The sequence below is a fragment of the Strix uralensis genome, chromosome 1 (assembly GCF_047716275.1).
Source record: "Strix uralensis isolate ZFMK-TIS-50842 chromosome 1, bStrUra1, whole genome shotgun sequence".
Taxonomy (NCBI): domain Eukaryota; kingdom Metazoa; phylum Chordata; class Aves; order Strigiformes; family Strigidae; genus Strix; species Strix uralensis.
Genome location: NC_133972.1, coordinates 74,793,979 through 74,817,599, shown reverse-complemented (window position 1 = coordinate 74,817,599; position 23,621 = coordinate 74,793,979). Strand labels below are relative to the sequence as shown.

General features: G+C 38.8%; 1 protein-coding gene across 1 annotated transcript; it reads right to left on the bottom strand.

Annotated features, from left to right (window-relative positions):
• Positions 1 to 402: 402 nt before the first annotated feature.
• On the bottom strand, positions 403 to 22,470 carry DEK (DEK proto-oncogene). Its single transcript, XM_074870972.1, has 11 exons — positions 22,287 to 22,470; positions 20,293 to 20,439; positions 18,411 to 18,512; positions 17,755 to 17,864; positions 14,365 to 14,459; positions 11,501 to 11,621; positions 10,167 to 10,349; positions 7,055 to 7,187; positions 4,615 to 4,763; positions 3,238 to 3,306; positions 403 to 2,348 (listed from the first exon to the last, which is right to left on the bottom strand). Exons 2-11 carry the CDS (start codon positions 20,426 to 20,428, stop codon positions 2,337 to 2,339), a joined length of 1,110 nt encoding a protein of 369 aa, XP_074727073.1. The 5' UTR covers positions 20,429 to 20,439; positions 22,287 to 22,470; the 3' UTR covers positions 403 to 2,336.
• Between the last annotated feature and the right edge of the window lie 1,151 nt (positions 22,471 to 23,621).

Genomic DNA, 23,621 nt, shown 5'->3' with positions numbered 1-23,621 from the left:
ATTTACCTTTTTGTATTGTCTTGCAGCCTTTCCCCCAGTTGTAGAAAGGACCGGAATCTTGTATCAGCTGCAGCCAGACTGGTATGGATTAGCAGGAAAACAGCTCAGACATTCTTCTCTGTTGAGGACTACACTGAGTTGTAGTTAAGAGATTTAAACAAAGTATTTTAAGGATGTTGAGTTCATTTCCATCCATCTGTGCAATTCCAACGTGGCAAGTAATGCTTTTGTAAGTTTTCATTAGAATTTACACTATATAAAATGTTTATATTTGGGAATCACTCAACACTTCCTGACCCACATAATTAAAACTGAATGGTATATTTACATAAAAATCACAAGGCAGTTCAAGTATTTGTAGAAAATCCATCCAAAACCACCAAAAAACTTGACACAAGTAACTTTCTGCTTTTAAGCAGGACTTAAAAACTTTTGATGTTTTTAATTGCTAATTAAAAAGTGTTCTTTATACTAACATAGTTCAGAAAAAAACAAACAACAAAACAAAACCAAACCAACCTCACAGAAGATATAAAATCTTATCCTGGTACAAGGACATACATTTCAGCAATAGTATCTTTAAAGTAGAGAAGCCTGCTGAATCAGGCTTGAATAGTTTCTACCTGATGAGATAAAGACAACAACCTTGTTTCTGTATAGATTTTTTTTTTTTTACTATACATTTAAGCAAGTGTTAGATCATCAAAATTGATTTACATTTTTGTGAAAGACATTTATTGAATATAAAAGCCCCCCATTACATTCAGCCTTATTATAAATGATTACATGTAAAGAAATTCAAGAAGTATGTGAAGATTAATAGTCTAACTGGCTGAACATTTTCAGAATTTAGATCATTTATGAACCCTTATTTCTCAACTGTACAATAATAAAATTCAAAAAATATGCTTTGTCTTTCCAGCAATATTACAGTCAGAAGAACACTGTGCTTACGGCATTAATGGCAGCCCACATTGGCAACTATTAGTTTAATGATTTTAAGCGTAGGACTTCCCATATTAGCAACAAGGTGTATGAAGAACAGAAGCCTAAACAACAGCAATTTATGTGAAGACTTCACTTTGATCTGAAAAGCTGTGGGCCAAAGTTCAAGACTGCAGGCTTAAAAGTACCATTGTCCATGTTGAGGCACCAAGGCTCAGGTTCAGAACAGCTTTCCCCTACAGAAGGGAGCTTAACCACATACATCAATGCTGCCTGATTCAGAAGCTCCACCGTGGGTTTCCAAAGCTATCGAGCCTCCCAGCTGTATGTCTTGGATACCCACTCCTGAGATGCTAAGCCATCAAGTCAAGACACTAACGTAAAAGATTTTTTGCAAAGTCAACTTTAGAGATTTTCCTATAGCCTTTGGAGGGATTTTATTTACTATGTCAAGCCATTGAAACAAATGTATCTGTAGTCTTTTGTACAAAGTTAAACGCTGAAAAGCTTAAGTATAAAACTACAGTTTAGTTTCTGTACAAGGTAACATAGGACAAACATCATAAAACCTCAACTTATTTGTAGTTTCATGAAACTTCTGCATACCACTTTTCATCACAGCCTCACTGCTCAACACTGACATTTCATGTCATAAATCCTAAAATAACAAGATTAAAAAACTGATTTGCACAAAAGAAATCTGAAATAACTTTATATACACAACAGAAAGCCTTTCAAAGTACAAAAATAACATCTATATGCCAATTAGTTACCATGCTTTTGACAGTTCTCTCAGTGCCTACACATGCAAGACAGTAATCTAGATTTAGAATAATTCTGCATCTGTAGAATGTATCAGAATATAAAAAACATTACCATGTGACTAACTCTTGTTATTTTCAGAATGGATATGTATTCAAAATATCTTTATAACCAACACTGCAATATTCCAGTCTCTGCATGTATATGTGCAGATAAGCAGCTTTCATCTTACTTGATTTTAAAGTCTCCTGCAAGCTAGTAATCCACACTAAAGAGCTATGATGGTTCTAATAAATCTAGTTGTACAAAGCAATTCAAAATGTACAAAAACTATAAAAAAGGGAACATTTATTGCCATGCATGAAACTTAAGTATGTTCAACTAAACTGCATCAAATGCAGTTTTGTTTGGTGGTTTTTTGGGGTTTTTTTTTGTTGTGGTTTTTTTTGTTTGTTTTTTAAAAGATACACAAAGCAATTTACATCAACACTCTTAACATTAGATCAGCAGAATCAGCTCTGACTAAATGCCACAAGGGTAAGACACATTCCTTTTGCTGGTGCCTATCAGATCTTCAAATCCATGGGAACATAAAATCAGGAATCTTCATTTCCCACAGTCAAATCAGATCATGAAATCAACTGAAAAGAAAAGTGTATTAGTTTTCTTCTTTCTTTCAGTCCAATTACATACAGCCTCTCCTTTTGCGTCAAGAGTATCAAGAAAATACACTCTACTTTGCTATCACAAAAAAACAAGAACATCCCTACAGCAGACAAATTGCTCTCTTGTGCCTTTGCTGATAGTGGCACATGTATGCAAAGCACATAAGCAGAACAATTTCTAGATAGCCATATATCAACATCTGCAAATGAAGCCACAAGGGAAAGAAAAGTTACTTTAACTCCACTAAGTGAACCTCACTTCTCTAGTACCATTTTTAGTTTTGGGGCAAAAGTAATTGAACTTGAATTTTTTTTTACAAGTTACCGACCACAGACTGAACAATAAACGCTTTGTCATGAGTACATTAGATCAGGCCTAATCTTCAGTGCGGCACACTCAAAGGCAACATTGTAACTGTGCTACCAGGAGCACATAGAGAGAAAAGTGAGCTATCATTATCCTCTTTTGCCTTCTCTCATGGCCAGAGCTTGCAGGTCCGCAGAGCTTATACAACCTTCATGCATTGTTACCTAGGAATGTATGTGGTCAGTGCATCAATTATAGTGCACCTTGCAGCCAAGGCTGTTATTTAAAGCAAATGCATAGCTTTCAGAGAGTAAGAGTCATTAAAAATGATGATGGCTTTAACTTTAGTTCTGCTTACCAAAGTAATTCACAAGAGTAGTAGTGGCATGCTAAGACAATAAAGTCTGAACAATTATTTTTGAAAGAGGGATACAAAAGAAAATAAATATCAGAGCACTAAACTTCCAATACTATACAGGATGCCATGCCACTTTCTAATAGGCTGAAGAAACAACAAAAACCCAACCCAGAATGTTTTCTAAATGATAAAGTCTTTACCTCTTTGACTGTTTTTTTAATGAAGTCTTTCCTGTCAGATAAATCATAACTAGGATATTTTTCATACACCTAAAAAAAGTTAAAAAAAACAAACACAAAACAAACCTCAAATTACTTTCATTCAATGTACTGTATGAATAGAAGAAGCTTAAATGAAATTAGGGCAAAAATTTGTGTGGTACTTCTAGTATTACAACTGCCAACATGCCCTCTGTTTATTATGGAAAGTGACAAGCTTATTTTCCTGTCCTTATTTTGACAACATAAATATTTAAATACTTTGTTGTTGTTTGGTCACTGACTAAACATTGGTACTATAATTTTTCACATCAACAAATTGGAACTCCTAGCTTGCCATGTCAGGCAAACAAGAATTCTCCAATCTTTGTCTTACATGCTCTCTAAGTAGTCAGATACCCCTGCATTTGTGTAGGAAGCTAAACAAATACCAAATCCCAAGCCTTATTTATCTTTCAGTAATAAGTAAAATTATGATCCTAATAGAAAAGTAAACATATCTGAATTGTTGTTCTACAACTATTGTTAAGTGGGTGGGAGAGGACCAGCCAAATAAAAAAAAAAGATGCCAACACTAACAACCAATGCAGAATATTTTATTTCAGTATTCCAAATTTCAGACTTCTAGAATGACTATAAAGATGACAAAAGGTTTGTACAAAATATAAACATACGATTTCCTCATAGGAATGACTTCTAGTTTAATTTTCTCAAGACAACTTCTTGAAAGTACCAGGAAAACAAACATGTGAAATAACTGACTGTAGAAAATGTTATGGTAACAGCATTGTCTGTATTTCAGTCATTTTTCCTCACCTTTCCCTTTTCTGACCACGTGGTCCCTTCCTGGCACCTGTCCTGACAATTAATGGCTTCCTTGCTGAACTGATTCAACTCACTAACTCAGCTGAGAACTATTCATTTTTTGCTGATAGATGAGAGTTGAATGGACTCATAAAGAGAACATATGAAGAATGAGAGCAAGGTGAGCAGGAGAAATGTACAGAGAGCAGGACACAGCCCCTCCCCTTTAGACAGCAGCAAGCTGCTGCACCATCTCAACACCTCAAATATTTTCACTGTAATACGTGGCAGTTGTTTTGGAGGTAATACTGCTACTTTCCATGTAGCTAATTCTTCTCTGGAGATTTCCTTTCTAGTGTCAGATATCAGTGTTGCATATTTTAAGATTAAAGCTCTTCTTGTTATAGCTGTTAGCAAGTAAATAAATCAATGCAAAACTACTTTGTTTCTGAAGCAGTGTGCACAGTGCAAGCCTCCATTCTGAAATGATGACAAAAGTCAGTTCACAGACAACCCACTGCCTAAAGAGAGATTGCAAAAATCATATTTGCTTACCTCCTTGCAAATTTGTTTCATTGTGACCTCCTCCAAGTTTGCATTGGCCAACAAGTTCTTGACTGTTTCCTTAAGTTCTTCATCTGTGGGTGGTTTCTTCAGCTTTTTAATTAAGGGTTCATCATCTGAGCTATCCTCGGACTCACTTTCTAAATATGAAGAATAATTTGAATTGTAATGAAAGATTTTCAATTTGTCTGCTTTCGTCCTCCAAAACAGAAGCCATTAGAACTTTCCCCAAACATCTGATAACAGACATCTTGCCAGACCTTGTATTTAGAAACAAAGCTAATGCTATCAGTACTACATTTATTTATGAATCCGCATCAGTGTTGATGAGCTATCAGTTTACAAATCAATATGTACTCTAGAAAGTATGGGACAGATTAATCTATCAAACTACAAAAAGTTTTATTACAAGAATTCTAAGTTGAGGTATTATGGTCCTAAAAAAAGTACTTATTTGCTTTAAAAAGGAGTTTGGATTCCACCACACCACCCCCCCCCCCCCCCCCCCCGCCCCCCAGTAGCACTGCACACTAGAATCCTGAAATTTTCCAATGCTGCATTACTAAACATGTTATCAGAAACACCATGACAACAAATGAAGAGAATCATAAAGGAAGTTAAGAGGCACAGGACACTCCTACAATCTTTTCCATCAGCAAAAAAATTAGACTGAACGACTCCAACATCTACTCAGTTCCTCTACTGCCAACAAGACACAATTCAGAGCAGATGCCAAACAATCTAGATAATGAGCTTACAGAAAGACCTACTTGACATTGATTTTTGCACTGCGAACATACACTCAAAACAGAAATGCAGAAGGAGTAAAGAAGAAATTATGAAAATATTACCTAACCTATATGCAAAAAAATATATAAAAAAATAAATGTTGCATATGTTGATGACAAAATAAAACATCCACAGAGTTAGCTCCATGAATACTGCCAGCAGCCAATCTGAAAATACATCGAGTTTAGCACAAGCCAGTTTGCTGAGAAGTAAAGCTACGACAGAAGTTCAGCATAGCCTAAGAGTTTAACCATTCCTTTCCTTAATATGCTGACAAGCAGAGCAATTAATCTGAACTGATGTTTGTGCTATAGTATACATATGCCAATGCAGGCATTAAATGAACTGTTTGCAGTATGGATATATGCTGCATTAATAACTCATACTACAGTTGTGACAGAGATATGGCTATTACTTCAGAGAGCCAGAGAATTTCTGGTGAGAAAGGACCTCTGGAAATACTTGGTTTAAGCTGCTACTTGGAACAGGGCCAACATGGAGCTGGTGGCTCAGGGACCTGCCAGGTTGAGCTCTGAACATCTCCAGCAATGGGGATTCCACAACTGCTCCAGGCTCCCTTTCTGTGAGACCACCCTCATGGTGAAGCTTTTCTTCCCCTAAACATGTAACTCATTTCCCTGGTGGCAGCTTGTGTCTGTCACTCCCCTCCTCTCGCTGTGCACCTCCAAGCAGAGCCTGGTGCTACCTTCCCCATACTCTCCCATTTGATAGTTGCAGACTGCAGTATGAACCCCCTTTGTCCATCTCTTCCTCAGGCTGAACAAGCCCAGCTCGCTCTGCCTCCCCTCCTACATGGTGGGCTCCAGCCCCCAGCCGTCTTGGTGACCCTCCCCTGGACTCACTCCAGTGTGTCCATGCCCACCTTGCACCAGGGAGCCCAAAGCTGGACACAGCACGGCCGAGGCAGGCTCACAAGTGCTGAATAGGGGATAATAACCACCTCCCTCCCTCCAGCTGCTGGCTACACACTTGCTGAACAGCCCAGGGTGCTGTCAGTGTTCCTTATCACAACGGCACACTGCTGAACTGGGTTCAGCTTGTTGTCTGCAAGAACCATCTGCCCTACCCAGTTCCTTCTCTGCAAAGCTGCTTAGAAAGAAACCAGTCTGTCCCCACCTGCACTGCCGCAATCTTTACATAGATATTAAGAAACTCAATGTATGTATATCTTCTATGCACGTTGTCAGATATGAGAAACCCAATAGCAACAGGATGCATGCAGAACCCATATTTATGTTAACAAAAATCACAAACTGCTGAGCAAGACATACACAGTAGGATATATACTACCAAATCAATTGTAAGATTCACATGAAGTCACCATAAAAAGGCACCAACAGAATTTTGCTAACATTCTTCCAGCAGAATGGAAAACTAGGTTGACACTTTTAGTTTATATGCAAATAAAAAGTATATATGTACACAACAGAAATTACATAAAGTATACCCAAATCAGGATTTTTTTTTTTAATTACTGTTGCAAGGAAAGAAACATCAAGTAGCAAACCCAAAAATTCACCAAATCCGTTTTCTTTCACAATTCGGTACTAAAGCTTTCTTTCTAATAAGCATGCCAGTTAAGCTACAAGACAATGTAGGATGAAAGATTTAAAGCGCTTACCTTTTCTAGAACTGTTCTGATTTTTTTTAGTAGTGCTGCTATCTGCCTTCTTGACATTTGCACCCTTCACAGCTTTCTTGGCTTTGGAAGTCATCTTTCTAGATTTTTCTCTTTTAGATGCTTTTCTAGGGGGCTATAAAGAAGAAAAACAGAAGATTAAAATTATGGTTTCTACCCAAACAATCCATACCTCTTTTCCACAATGGAAATTATCCTTTCTGTCAGTAAGAACTAAATCAGCAAGTTTAATTACTATATTTTACTAGCAGTTTGTACCTCTATACCATAGGGGGAGTATGTCCACAAAGAGTATTCCTTTTAAATTTCACATTGTCCTTCTACATGGACTCTTAAGCTAAAACAGCTAGAGTTTTTTGGTGGTACTAGTAGTTTGGTTGTGCTACAACTTTCTATTCCTAATTACTTATAATTATCTTGTAAAATAACTTTAAAGATGTTCCTTTAAAAAAAGGACATGGTATGTTGTATTCAATTACTTCTAGATGCTATAGGTCTCTAAGACTACATGCAGATAATTTTCTGCACTACTACATTAGCTAATCCATAATTTGGACAATTATTGTGACTAATTACAATAACCCCCAAAAATCATTGCATTAACATCAACAGAAGAAATTTGGAACATAAATACATATAGTACACACGCATCAGCGCACTGCATTTTTGGCAAAAATCAAATGTGTGCTTAACACAAAAATCTTTAGAAAGTACTTCTGACAAGGCTGAAAACTTTCTTGACAGAAACAAACACGGAACATTAACCAGAAATAAACTATACTTCAGACAAAGAACATCATGAAACAAAACAAATTAACAGTAGTTACTAAATTTGTAATTCTAATTTATATTTAAAATGGCAGTGTAGTCAACTGAGCAAACTACCACATCAAAACAATTGAGATTACTTCATATAACTTTTAACTGCTTCCCCCATTAGTACCCGGTACAACTCATGAAACTAGTATTTAATAAACCAGATTATATTTATTTATATTGGGCTGCTCAGTTATAGTTGTACTTGTTCTACGGTGTTAAATGAAGGATAAAAGCTTTCACTGTTGAAATTCAGAAAATACACTCAAGGATCACCCCATTTCTAAATAAATGTTTGTAGTTTAACTTCTCAGCTTTTGAGGTTCTGCTAAAACTCCATCACCAGCTACAAAGTCAGAAGTTAAACCTGGCACTCACATTTCAGGTATCTTTTGCTTCTCAGTAACTAAGATTTTTTTGTTTGATTGTATTTAAAGAGAGAGTTGCAGTCAAGAGAGACATGCAACTCTGAGGACAATCTACTCCAGCCACTCCACACCTAAGATTCCAGTGGAGTTGGGGCAGCAGAGCAGATGTGCTGCCTACATCCTTCCACCTGTAGCATGTTAAAGGGTGTCATAAACCTAACTTTTTTTTTTAATTGCTGCAATCTTAAAGCTCTACAAACACAGACATTTCCCATTTCCTAATATTCAAACTAATTTGACATACTAGTGTTTTTGTAACAATTAGGTTTTTACTCCATGCAAGTCAACTTCCGTTTCCAAAGACTTCAGTCTACTCAGCTTCTGCCTGGCAGACATACCTAACACCTACTTTCTGAAAGAAGGCAAAGAAGATCCAGTTAGATCAACAGGGTTTACTGGGAGGTTTGTTTGTTTGGGGGTTTTGTTTTGGTTGGAGTTTTTCTGTTTGTTTTTTAAACAACTGAGTTCTTGAAAAATTTTCTAAAAGACAACTCCTGCCTCTGAAAGCAATATTCCTTTGTTTTGCTGAAGAGATGAACAAATACAAAATTAACTTTTAGTATTTCAGCCCTCTTTCAATTTGCCATTTATGGGGAAAGAGAAAAGGCAACCTAAGAATTAAGTTTGTTTCATGAAGGCATAGGGAATTTCCTTGAACCACCTTTTAAAATTAAAACCAACACCTATCAAAATGACAGTGATGAGACAAACTGCTAAAGTTACCTAAATTGGCCTTTCAACAAAAGATTTTTGTTACTATTTTCTATAGCTCAGACTATTTACTTAACAGCCTGTCACACTTCCACTGCAATAGACAGAACATAACCCAAGTAAATAATGGTCTTACATTACAGCCAAAGGTTCCATCGCTTACATAAAGAATTTCCTTGGACACCAACAGTCAACTAATTGCTGTTTGTTGCAGGGCTTTGATTAAGGCAAAAAAGGCAGTCCCATCTAAATCAAAATATAGGATAAGATGGAGCCTGCAGCTCCTTTGCATTTCTTTTTCCCAGGCTTCAGGCATATGGACAAATCACTGTACACTTTTGTGCACAAATCAGCTGTACACTTGTACTGACCCTCCACGTGGTGTGTCTATTCTGTGACTAAGTACAGGGCTGAAAGGGAATGCACAGGGAAAGGTATTTTCTATTTAAGTAAAAAGTTCATCTCATTTCTCTCCTACTATGCAAGGTTAAAAGAAGCTTCAAAGAAAACAGAGAACAGAAAATACAGCGAGGTGAGAACACTTCAGCGATTGCAGGGATCTTTGTAAGGCTGCTTACTATGTTGCTCACTTTATCTTTGCGATCCATGACACAGAACCCTAAAAGAGAGGTTAGGACATAAAAACCAGGAGAAATATGGAATCAAGATCCAAAACAATGCAGCCAGGTAGGTCAGGGACCTCTCCTGAATTCAAAGTTAAGTCCTAGGTATCCAATCAAACCCTACACAGAAAAAAAAAAAAAGACAAATATTGGGAATTTTTATGAAATTACAATAAAGTCAACACAAGATGATACAAGAAATGCAATTATGTTTGAAATCCTGACTGCCCCAAAATGACATACAGCAAATGGCTTTAAGGTGCATATATACATCCAAGAATCAGAACCTTTGCCTTCTATCTTGTTGATTCTCTAACTTTAATGCACTAAGAAATTATGAAAATCTCTTATAAATTGCAGATGTGTTCCCTTTCCTTTCAAACCATTCAGTTAAACATCACTTACCCCCCAACTCTGTGTTCCAAGAACTACCAATTGATAACAACCACATAATGACAAATTGCAGACAAATGCTTTTAACACTATGTTGAAAAACAAGTAAAAAAACCTCATTACCTCATCTTCACTTTCTTTTTCTTCTGAAGAGTCATCCTTTTCCTTCTTTTCATCTTCTTCACTACTGGATTCATCTGACAAGATCTCTGGGCACTTGGTGCGTTTTGCTTTTCTTGTTGTTCCAGTGCTACTGCGTTCTTTTTTGCCACCTTTGCTTGGTGTTTTTTTGGACTTTGGCAATGGCTGAGAGACAGGGATGTGTGTAATCCAAGTAGAAATACAAAAGTGAATTTTAAAAATATAAATACCTTCAAATCACATGAAAGAACTGTAAACAAATATAGAGGTCTCCAAGTCTTGATAACAAAACCTAGGGCTATTTTATGTACTATGCTTAAGCCATAACATTTTGCAGTAAGCAGAAATTTATTACAGAGATGGAGTTGAGCAAAATGAAATTTCAGTTCTAAGCTAAGCACCCCTTCCAGTCCACTAACCAAACAAATCTTCAAAGCTTGAGGATTAGGGAAGGGAAGCAAGAAAGAATGAACTTACCTACACCCTCCCAACCCATGAAAGCAAGTTTTTTATTCTGGTAACAAATTAGCTGACAACTCCTCAGAAGACTTAAAGACAGGAATTCTGTCATGTCTTACGCAAAACTGCCTTTTATTGTCACTCAGTACCAGTGTCCCTAAGACAGCATGCAGACTCCTTGTTCATATCACTTACCAGTGTTTGCTGGGAATAAATTTAATTTCCTGAGCAACATTTAAGTATTGCTTTTAGATTAAAAACTAAAAGTCCAAGAAGATTAATAACCTAGTTTAGCAGTCTTGGCACTGAATCTAATACACTAGCGTATACTAGTTAAAGCAAGTTTTCCTAGTATTGCAACAAATTCCATTTTGTGACGACCAAATGTGATAGCATACACTTGCCAACTTGTAGCATACCCAGATAACATCTGACAGCTTATTCTGCTGTCCTTTCATGTTTTATTTCCTTGCTCTGACACCTCCTACTTTTTCTTTTTCTTTCCTGCTCACTTATTATGTCTATTCCCCTCCATTCACCCACAAAGCAGAAGCTACTTATGGCATTTGGGTATGGATATCCCTAGTTTCATGTGCTGACCACACAAACTTTTGTGTACTAACAGTGTATAACAGGTGTACTTACATGTAAGCATATAGTTTCTATGCAAGTCCTCACCCTGTTATGGATGCCTGCAGGAGTAGAGCTACTCTCTTTCAAGAAGCCATTGCTACTTCAGTAAGTTAGAACAGTAATTGTATCGACACTGCTAACAAGCAAACAATAAGCAATAGAGACAGCTGCATTTTTTCATCAGAACAGAGCTATAAAAGCAAGCATAACAACCTGCATCTTACCTTGCCTGAAGATTTTGGATGCATTAAGAAGTTTAAGATTCTGGTTACCAGCTCACTATTAACACCTGATCTTTCCAAGTCGAGAACTTCACAGATACTTTTCAACATTGCATTTCTAAATCTGGAGAGAAAAAAAAAAAAACAAAACACACAACAAAACACCAGAAAAAGATTCAGTATGACATCCTAAACAATCAGTCAACATTTGACTGCTAGAAGTTGCTATCTTATTTGTGTCTGCAACCTGACAATAGACATGAATATACACACTTAACTATGCTTCCAGTCTTACCTATAGTTAAGCAAAGAACCACCACATTACATAAAGCAAAGTAAAACAAAATTCCCAAATCCACATGTGTGTAAATTAGGATATATTAAAAAAATATAAAATCTTACTTTAAATAAAAAAATCTTCCCCAGAATCTCTCCTAATCTACCACACTGGAAAGAATCCATCTTGGAAAACAAATACAGTGGGTAAAAGACTGGAACTCTAAGGGGAGTAGAGGTTTGGCTTTTATTTTCTCTGGTTCCTTACCCCTTTATAGAAGTACCTCTGATAAAGACAGAAGGTTAAGAGAAACTCTGACATTCACCCCCTTTACTCCAAAAGGATCTTGGATCAATTGCCCCACTGGTATTGAAAAAAGTGGAAAAAAAAAAGTCAAATCCTGTGAGGGTATGACATCAGAATGCAAGCTTAATGAGATTTTTAAAAAAAAAAAGTAAAAACCCTTCTTATTCTACCTGTTACCTCCCTTCAAATGTTTGTTTTCCTCTTCACTTATTTTGTACAATGCTGCCTGAAAAGTGGATTTCACTGTCTGACCGTTTTTCACAAATGTAATAGCTATTTCTAATAATCAAAGTCAAAGGAAACTTATTTTTCACTGTATATTTAAAAAGTTGGTGCAATTATTTCACCATGGCCTACAACTTCTCTAAAGTAGCATTTAATTTCAGACTGTCCCCTTAAATTCAGACTTTTAGGGGACAGAACAACTTTGTTCTCCCATGGGCATGGAAACAGGAAATCTTAACTGGTTTGGTGCATCACCCCGCCTCAAAGTACAGTTCACCCACCATCCTTCTAATGATAAAGTAAAATCTTGCAATCATTTTTCTAGAGGAGATTATAAAAAACGTTGTGTGATCTTAACACGCGGAAAGCCTTCCTGCTTAGCTTTTAGGGATACACTGAATAGTTGTAAGGTATTCCTGCATAATCACAAGTCAGCCTCTTGCATTTTAAAAGACAATACTACTATAGAGTTAAAACCACTTAACTTGTTAACAGATTTAAAAACTGCACAGCATCAAAGTTTCTGTTTCAGACTTTCAGGACCCTGGATACCGAATTTAGGATTTTATGGTTCTATTTTATGATTCTATTGCTAAATAAATAAAAATAAAATTCCTTATGACTTGTGTTACACATGGCATTTGTCCTCGTATTTTAACTTAGAACTAATATATACAAAGAATAAGTATCACCTCCCAAATCCTTTCATATTTTTAACGCTTTAAAGGTACATCTGCAGGTTAACAGCAAACAACGTACTAAATATTAAAAAGCAGTTCAAGTGTGGAATAAACAAGTGCACACAAGTTTTGAGTGAGTAACTGCCATAGCAACTAGTTCTGACTTATAAAATCAAAGAACTCTAAGCCACACAGCAACCTCAACCCTCATTCTTTTTAGTTTATAACCTCAACAGCAAGATTCTGCAAAATAAGTTTTGTCTGTTGTTCATGTTGTTCAATACTGTTAAAACATGATGGCATGCAAGTGTACAGCGTGGGCAGAAATCAACCATATAGTCAGAACTAATAATCTAATCAGCAGTGTTTCATACATAGCTATGAAGAGCAGCAGATTTACCACAGTAACACAAGCACACAGGGCTCAGTAAGAGTGACAATGCAAACAGTTTTCAGAATATTTGCTGAGGACTGAGGGGTAACAAAACCTAACCAGCAGTTCTTTCATATGAAAAATATGAAAAAATGTACAAAAATACTTAATTTTGTGACTTTTCGCAGATAAGGGGAAACACTATCCAATTAAACCAGCGGGAAACAGTCAAAACTTGCATCCCGAGACAGAGTTTGTCTTGTAGATTCACATGTATTTGACAAACCCTACTCCTGGAAAACTGCATATTTGAGGAAGGAAGATTTGCAAGTTTCAAATTCTGGAAGCCTTCCCACTATCAACAAACTGACACTGAAAAAAATGATTTAGAATCAGTCATGTAGGAGTTACAAGTTCTTTCATTTGTTACAACGCGCTGCACAAATATGCAATGGTATTTTTAAACCCTTTCAGTCCAGTCAAAACCAAGCTGCAGCAGCTTCTCCTGTTAACAGAGAAGGAGCTTAAGTGGGGAGACAGTAAAAAAAACCATTAGACTAGTTGCTACAGCAATTCTAGGAATAAGACTGTATGTTTAATACACAATAAGTAGAAATGGCTTTGATTCTGAAGGAGGAAGGTTTTGAGGCACAGAAGGATGCAAGTTTGCACCATGAATAGAGCACAATGTATTCACACTATGCTTGCCCTGGGGAAATAATGTTTTCCTCTCACGTGGCAGAAGAATCTGCTAGTTAGCATGCAATAGTTAAAGCCAAGACTCTAGGAATTGTGAATAAAATGTTCACAATTTAACTTTTTTAAATACATTTCAAGTTGTCTTAAGAGACCAGTTTGGGTGATTAAAATAAGCTCAAAACAGATCATAGAGCTCTAGAAAACAACCACTCTGCTTAAAGTTTAAATTTAATCTGAAGTAAAATTTTGAAAATAAAAAGTGTATAGCATAAATCAAGCTATGTTAAGTAGCAATAGCGATCATTACTTTTTTAACATTTCTTCCTTCTTTTTGTATTGGTCACTTCCTTTTTCAAATGGGAACCCACTGAACTGACCCACATTCTTCTTTAGGGAAGCAACCTAGAACAGAACACACAGATTACTTTCCATTGCAAGTACTTTAAAAGATTTAATCCAATTACATTTGTTAACTCTTCATACAAGAAAAACATATTCTAGCCTTTAGCTTTCTGTAGACAAAAAGTTATACCATTTAAGTTAAACCTACATAGATACCCTGGTTTCAGCTGGGATAGGGACAATTTTTCCTTCTTAGTAGCTAGAATAGTGCTGTGTTCTGGATTCACTATGAGATTTGGTACAAGAAGAATATTGATAATGAACGGATGTTTTTAGTTGCCGCTAAGAAATCGAGGACTTTTCAACTTCTCATGTCCTGCTAGTGCACAGGGACACAAGAAGCTGGAAGGGAACACAGCCAGAGCAACAGACCTAAATTGGCCAATGGAATATTCCATATCATGCAACATTGTGCTCAGTGTATAGATGAGGGTTGAGCGGGAAGCTGGCTCTCGCTTCTGGGATTGCAGTTTTGGGATTCTCTCTTCCCTGGGATCACTAGCCAGGAACAGGCTGGGCATTGGTTGGCAGGTGGTGAGCATTTGCATTGTGCATTACTCATTTGTATTTTCTATTATTACTGTTATCATCATTATTAAGTTAGTTTTATTTTACTTCAATTATTAAATTGTTTTTATCTCAACCTACGAGTCTCCTTACTTTTACCTCTACGACTCTCCCCCATTTCCCAGGGTGGGGGAGGGTGAGTGAGCAGCTGCATAGTGTTTGGCTGCCACCTGGGTTTAAACCACAACAACAGATTATGCCTGTATTTATCTCATGACAGCTAAACTACAATTAAGTTCCTGTGATCTCGGTACTTATAATTCCTTTTAATAACTTACTAGGTAAAATCACCTGCCATTTCAAACTTATTTAGAATGTACTGCATGACTATTTACAGGTTTGGACAGCTATGATCAGATGAAGCCTGTTGCATGCTTCATGCCATGTAATTTGTTATAGAATACTGAATTTTGTTTTTACTATATAATCTGCTAAAGCAGATTTGCTTTACTTCCTTTTCTAAAGTCTGACACAGGACCATGACTGTACTTTTGAACCTTTTGTTTAGCATGACCAATTTTCGCATTTACACACCACCCAATTCACAACTTCTACCATTATACCTGGAGTCTGAATAGGGTTGAATTTTCATTGCAACAGCCCTTATAATGAGAAAATAGTTCCCATCAAGATCCCAAATATATTCTTTGTTTTCACTCCATTTCCTTTTATCAAAAAGTAATTTAAAAAACAACCCCAAATCTTTCATTCTTCTGAGATCTTTTTAACACTAATCAAGAATAATTTGAACTCATTTTCAATAGTTCTACAAATTTTGTTCCTGGTGTTTCTCCATTAGTTTACAATTTTAACAAAGCTAAGATCCTTTTCCAAAGAGAATTATCTCTGTCCAGCACCTAGAGAAAATCTGCAGATGGTACTGGTATGTTTTATTGAAAGTGTTAGTTACCATCCAAAGCACATACAGAACAACATCTGATCTACACTATATTAAACAGCATTCTGAGTTCCTTACAATTCTGATTAAATATAGTTTTGGATTAAACCATACTGATATATTTGCAAGCAAATAAATATATCCCCATATATTTGGACTCAAACCACTGGGACACTGCAGCAATCCAGCTGGGCTCTCCAAGCAGTCCAGAAGACTAGATGTGCGAGGGCAGAGCAAAGGCAGGGTGGAATTGCAACCAATTAAGTTGTGTGGGAGGGAAGGGTGAGAGCTGTATTTCAACAGCAGTTGTGTCTAATTAGTATGATTTAGGAGTGTTAAGTATCAATTTACAATTATATCATTTGCACATAATTATAAAACTGTAAACAGTTGTGTGTCTATTAGTTGATTAGATTATTTATTATTTATTACTAAATCAATTATTAATAACAGTATCATTGAGATGTTAAGTTTCTTAGTAGCATGTTGCATAATCAATAAAGAATACAGTCTCTAAAATCAGTTACGTCCCAGATCTGCAATCTAAAATGGGAGAGACGGACTCTGAGGTAATGGTATCCCAGTACTTCTACCCAAAGACAGTAGAAAAGTGTTACTGGTTTCATGAAGGGTAAATGAATGCAGTTTGAGGACTTCCACAGTAAAGCCAGTTAGTTCAGAAAGTTACATGGTTCTGCCATTGTACCTTTCCTATCAAACAATTAAATTCTACTGCAGGACAATCTAAAAGTTTGCAAAACTCTGTAGGCACTGAGTCAGAAATTCTCTGGTCTGGTTTATTGCCATACTGAATAAATAGCATAATTCACAGAAGTAGGTTTTAATGAATATATACTGTTCTTTCTCTGAATACTTGAGGCAACAGATCTTTCTTTGCCATTTAAACAAGCCTCGCATTTGCAGCAGTGGTCTGAGACATTACAGTTAGCATGCATCTGTACTAGCACTGTTCAGGTCCTAGTTTCTGTGCTAGCCGTTCAAGTTTCTAAAATACACAAAGAGATTAAAAACAAATTCCTGTAACTATGGCAAGCGTATTGAAACAGTAAAATTTAATCTGCCTTAATTTCTCTACATCCATTTTACCTCTATTAGCAGAGAAAATGGGTCATATATTTACTCTGAAATTTTAGGCACAATCATGCTAAAGGGCTCCAAGAAAGATTTGTTACTATAAGTTTCATCCTTAAATACAAAAGTGAGCATATCAGTTTTTAACTAATATTTTAATTAACTTAGATAAATGTGACAAAAATCACTATTAAGATTTTACATATAATGTAGTTTTATTTTCTACTGTTTTGTGCAAACTAAATGGGAAAATGACTAGGTAGGTAGCAATGTATTAAAACCCACAAACAGGTTTCAAACAAAACAGAAGTACTAAGAAAAAGCTATGTTGAACAAAGTAACTAACTACATGTTGTTGAACAAAGTAACTACATGGATATTTTGACTATAATCCGCAGGTCAGCAGCTTTTAGCATGTGAACCATAAATTACTTCCAAGTCATCCTCATAAGGTAAACCACCCTTCCCCCCATTAAAAAATTTGTAAAAGCCCTGTATTCAAGCAGATGCAATTCAGTAGACCTTCCCATAGGATTTTTATAGGGAGAGTAGTTTAGAAGAGCTAGAAAAATGATGGGCTTGCTTCACTGGTTCTGCAATATTCATTTTCTAAGTAGCTTATAATAAGTGACACTTAAGAAGTAGATCCACACGTGCAAATGTAAAAAACTATACTACAAACATTTTCAGTATGCATGAGAACTAATAAATACACAAGATTGACTTTTAAGTTCTTACAGTGCCTGGCCTGTTGTAGAGGAGTTTGTGCAGGTTCCTAAGTTCGTCTGTCTTCTTTTTACTCAGAAAAAATTGTATCCTTTCAATTTCACAGAGTTTTTGTCCTTTTCCTGAAACAGTTAAAATCAATTATGCTATTCATCACATTCATATTTACCTATGTGTTCATAACTTCAAATATCTACTGTTTTTTTAAAAAAAGCAAAGAAGTTATTTCAGAATAGCATCACCCATTATAATAGGTCAAACATTAAGCAGGCCCCTTCCTGTCAGTTAGGCATCCTGACAGTCTTTTTATCTTCCTTGCTTATACTACCTAGACCAGGGTACAATAACTTGGCATTTCTTTTTATTCTAGCTGCTCCTGCCTTTGCTAGTGGTGGCTAGATACTGAAGACACTATTTCAGGTAAGTTTAGGCATTATATAAAACTTTTATGGCTTAAATTGATGTTACAGAATAAAAGAGGGTTTGCATATAATTATAATAGCCTTACTATTTTAAAATGGATCATGACTCTAGGTTCATCTACATCTAGTTCATCTACATGTCTAGGACTCTAGGTTTCATCTACAACAAATTAATAATTTGATCTTTTAAGAGGTTATGTTATCATACCTAACACTCACAATTCTTATGCGAGAGGACAAGCTTACCTGGTGTAATTGTAAAAGGTTCCTTTTGCAATGAGGACACTTGCATGGTCAGTCGGTCTACCTTCTTTTTCTCCCTTTTTCCTTCAACAATGAGACTCTTTTCTGCAAAAAACAGTTTCCTTAAATGCAACATTCTTCATTACATGAGCAGATTTGACTGTAGAGACAGGCAATACAATACTGAATCTTTGAAGTGGCAAACCAAGAATGGGTAATGATATAACCAGGTACTATGACACTTTCAAACCTTTGGCTAATAGATCAATGGGATTCTGTGGAGCTATATATATATATATATATATAACTAGACGAGTCTCTAGTTCTTAACCACAATCCTGTATCCAACTTAACCTTGAAGACAAGACAGGGCATTTCCTAAAGGGAACTTCACCCCATGATGGAGATTGCAGCACTATGTATTTTCAGAAACCCATCCTTCTCTCCCTTCACTGCCTTTCTGAGGTACAGAACTGACATTGTTTGCATAGTCTCCTTCTGGAATGCCACAGGCCCTGCATGCACAGGCCTACTTTAGCTCTCTCGGGGAGAATACTACCACCAGATGGGCAAAAGGAGAGTCCAGTATGCCTGCAGGCACTTTCTCTTCCCACTACTGGACTGGAGGGCTCACACATCTCAACAGGAGAGGCAGAAGCACAAGCACAGTGGGACTGTACCACACCTCTCAGGGCTACGCAGTGTGACACTCAGCAGGGCACAATATGACTGTCACAAATACTACAAGAATACTATTCCCAGTAATTCTGGTACTGCTTGGCGATGAATGCATTTAGATTGTTTTACGTATACACTGGACAGCACTACTTTAATGATACCATGCCAGGAGAAAAACCCAAAGCTTCACCTAAACATTTCATAGTAAAATACTTTACCTCAAATCAAACTATCCTTAACGCTAAATAGACGCACTAACCTGGCTTTAACATCGGAAAACAGCTTCAAAATCTGTATGAACATAATCAAAACCAGATACGTATCTGCTGAAAACGGAGCAAAACATACTTGCGTGTACACAAACAACAGTCGTTTCTAAAAATCTAATTCTTATTACTACTCTCTTGTTTCCCAAAGGACATAATCTCTTTTCTTTCTACTACCTTTCCTAAAGACAAACTTCAGCTCTTAAGAATCCAAGACCATCAGTGACTTGGTTATCACTGTGCCATAGGGCAGCTCTATTTCCACAGATGCTTTCATTTGCAAAACAGGTGCCATTCACGATGGAAATTAACATTTTCACATAGTAGTTCCTTTATCACAGCTTGTATTCCTTGACTACCCTCTTCAATTACACACCACAACACAAAATCTGCCTTGCTTGCTCATCCTATGATGTCGCCGCAACTTTTATTGGCCAAATTAGTCAAATGGAATATAACCCCTCTGATATAATTCAATTTTGGTACCCAATAAATTAATTCACAGTCATTAAGCAAAGACATCTGTATTGTTTCCAAAGCTACTGCACAGATTTTTCAAGTTTCTCTCTTCCACAAACATGGATCACTTCAGAGCATTACAGGCAAAAAAGGATTCTTTTTTGGATATGCATTTTTACACAAATAATTTTATAAAGGATGCTACCTCTTATAGTAATCTAAAAGTTTATAACAACAACAACGCCCTAGCGTAGGAATCCAGGATGCTGGCAATTCCTTCAATCTCTCCCAAGGAACATCAGCATCACTGTTTCTAGTGTTGCCTGTTATAGTCTACTGGGAAGTGATTTATGACCCATGAGGTAGAGATACCATGGAATCTTCCAAACAATAATTGTCCAATTAGTTGAGATCACAGAAGACTGCATTCAGTAAGCTCGGCATTTTTTAAAGGACAACTTATTCAGTGGAAAAACAAGTACCCTTTTCTTCCTCCTCCTCTTCTTCCTCTTCTTCATCTTCATCACTCTCCTCAGCTTTGTTTTCAGTTTCAGGTTGTTTCTCATCTGCTTTTTCAGATGACATCGTATCTTCTTTTGATGAAACAACAGAAGACATGGTGTATGGTCCTGTAAAAAGCAGTCAGGGAGACCATCATCAATATAGCATTATACATAAAAAATACATGAAATCTTGCTTTTGAAAAACATCTTCTTGTACAGTAGAAGTAATGTAATAGTGCTCATATTGTGATTGTTCACATTCTTTAAGACACTAAAGTATTCTGCATACACACAATTTTTCAGGAGGAGTTGCCATCCATTCTGCAACTAGCCTGGTTAAGAACAGTTTAAAAGGTTGTAAATTCTGCACACAAGTCTTCAAGCTTGCTTTGTGAAGCATTCTGAAACACCCACTCAAAGCAGCTGATGCTGTTATTTATTAAGAACCGTAATATTTTAAGATATCGCAATTGCAGTGCACCATATTATAAACTGAATAGTTATTTCTGATCACGGTAAATACAGGTACAAGTTTCCTAATAAGTTAAACAAACTACATATTTTGATATGAAATGGGAACAGAAAAATAAAAAATAAAAGTTACAAGTAACTCGGAAAAAAATTAACACTGCTTTCAGAATTCAAATAGCTTTGACATCTTAGGGCTTGAGAATGCCTTTTGGTTTTAATCTGCAGATCTACAACAAAAAAGAATAAATGCTTCATACTTAGCACATTTAAATGGAGCCTTTTTTTAGCATTTGAAATGGTTTGTTAACTTTAAAGTTAAAATATCGCACTTTGGTGAGTACCATTTCCCTACTGACAGAAAATGGCTATCTAACATAAGAAGATAACCATATCTGTTCATTTTAGAAAATTTCTAGCTTTCAAAATCCTTCCCTGTTTACAGATCCAGAACAAAATACAGCATCGGTTGTACAAGCCCTTGTGGAAAAAATAACACGATTTTCTTTTTCCGATATTAAAGCCAATATTATCTGCAAGAGGTCAGACTCAATAAACAACAATGAAATCATCTGCTTATGTGCAATATTAGCAGGTACCAGGGAACATCAGCACTCCAAATGACAGAAAACATGAATTATATTACCAACAGCAAGGGGAAAAAGGAAGTTTACTACTCTTTGCTGAATCAGTGAGGAGAAAAAAAAAAAAACTCTTTTCGTTTGACACAGAAAAGTAATCCAACTTTTTTACGGTATTTCTCTCTGAATTTTGCTTGTCCGCACAAGTGAAAAAGCAAGCGAAGTACTACAAGTTGTCTTTCCTTCCCCTTCAAACGGGAGCAGAAGGGGAATAGGAAAGTTAAAGACTTTTTAGCTTTTCAGCAACCAGGTCTGTGCGGAGGACCCCTTGCTTAGGGAAAAAGAGTACTTGGATACGCCTTTAGGAAGACTAAAGTCGGAGGTACTTTCGGCCGGGAGAGGGTATCTCACAAGCCGCCCCGAGGACACTCGTGCACAGCAGCACCTCCCACCCTCCTCCAGGACTTTTCGTACACGGACTCGCCACCTGTCCCCTTCCGACTTGCGAGCCGGAGGCCCGGGAAAGCGACGGCGACCGCCCAGAGGAGCCGGCGGCCAAGGAGAAGGGCGGCCGGGAGCAGCGGCGAGTGCCATCCCCCTCCCGAACCAGCAGGCAGCGAGACCGTTCCGCCCCACTCCCGCCGCCGGGCCGCGGGGCGGGACACAGCGCCCAGGAAACCTCTCGGGCGGAGAACACAGTCCGGCGCCCCGCGGAGGCCTGGGCGGGCAGCAGCCCCCGCGGCGGGGGGGGTGTCGGCCCCAACCGCTGCCGGCACACGGCGTCCCCCCGGCGGGGCAGCGGCCCCGCTTCCTTTCCCCTCGTCACCCCCGTCCCCGCCTCGCTGGGCCGCCCCGCCCGCGGCGAGGTGGGAGAGGCGGGAGTGCGCTCTCGGCTGCCCTTATGACCATGGCGGCAGGACCCACCTCAGCTCCAGCCGCGGCTTCTGGCTCCTTCCTCGGGCGCGGCTGCGGCAGCAGCGGCGGCAGCTGGAGGCGGCAGTTACCGGAGGAGGGAGAGGGCGGGGGGGAAGGGGGCGGGGCCGGGCGCCCTGGCGCACAGTGACACACACACACACACACGCACACACACTGCGCCCCCCCCCCCCCCCCCCCCCGAGGCGCGCGCTCCGCGTCCCGCGGCCGATCACTCTCAGCCGGAATCAACAAGGTTTTCAAAATGGCGGGTTCTCGGACGGGGAGAAGGAAGCGGGAAGGCGGCGGCCAATCAGCGCCCGCAGCCCGGCCGGCGCGGGGAGGCGGCGGCCGCCGGAGAGGGGAGGGTGCGCGCGCGCAGGGAGGGCTGTTGTGGCGGGGTGCGTGGATGTGGTGCGTAACGTGCGCCCGCCTGCCGTGACGTCAGGCGGCGCGCGGCGGGGGGGGGCAGGCAGCGCGCGCCTCCCCGAGGGCCGCTGCCGCCGCTGAGGAGTGGAGAGGGGTGATCGGCCGCCCCGCCGCCGTCCTCCCCGCCGCCACCGGCGCTTTGTCGGCCCGTGGCTCTTCGCGGGTGCCGGCTCAAAGCGGACGTGCGCCTCGTGGCCGGGCGGGCGGGGCTCGGCCGTCCCGCTTGGCTGTAACGGCCCCGTCTCCTTCCGGCTGCGGGTGCCGGGGAAGCGTAGGGCGGCGGCCGCGGTGCTGACAGGCTGAGGGGTTGCTGCCGAGGGAAGAGAGCGGCCGTTGGAAGTAGGAGCCGGGGCTGAAGAGTGAGGTCTCCTCGTTACCCCTGTAAAATGTGGGGGTCACAGGCGGGCCCCCGAAAGAGCGACGGCCTGGTCCCACTCCCCGTGCTGTGGCCTGACAGATTGTAAGACAAAATCTTCAAACCAGAGAGGACGCCTGGCTGGGTTTGACGCGCCTTGAGCAGGAGTACCCAGAAAATCAGTTGGAGAAGAAAGTAGCCCGAGCTAGCCAGTGCCCAGGAACTGTCTCGAAGCCACATGGCTACTGACAGCAGCGTTTTGGCAGGTGTGACTAGCTGTATGCAGGTGGCTCTTCGGGAGGGACCAGGTAAAGGTGTAAGAAGAGAGAGGAAGTGCGAAAAAGGTCACACTGATGTGAATTGTTAATCTTAGGTGTGTGTAAAGCATAGTCATGTAAAATTGGGAATAAAACTAGGAAATATGTGCAATATAACTGCTACAAACTAGTTGAATCTGGAAATACTTAGGAAATACTGCAATTCATATACTATGTACAAAAGGAAAGTCCAGGGAGTGTATATTAACCACCCCCCAATTTAGGCAACGGAGATGCAGATTCACT

Bases quoted from the DNA above. Each gene is read 5' to 3' on its own strand.
- DEK (XM_074870972.1), bottom strand. From the start codon at position 20,428: ATGTCTTCTGTTGTTTCATCAAAAGAAGATACGATGTCATCTGAAAAA. The intron at 14,460-17,754 runs GTAAGAACTTAA...GTTCTGTTCTAG, and splicing joins TCTACAACAGGCCAGGCACT to GTTGCTTCCCTAAAGAAGAA. The intron at 3,307-4,614 runs GTAAGCAAATAT...AACTTTTTTTAG, and splicing joins TGAAACAAATTTGCAAGGAG to GTGTATGAAAAATATCCTAG.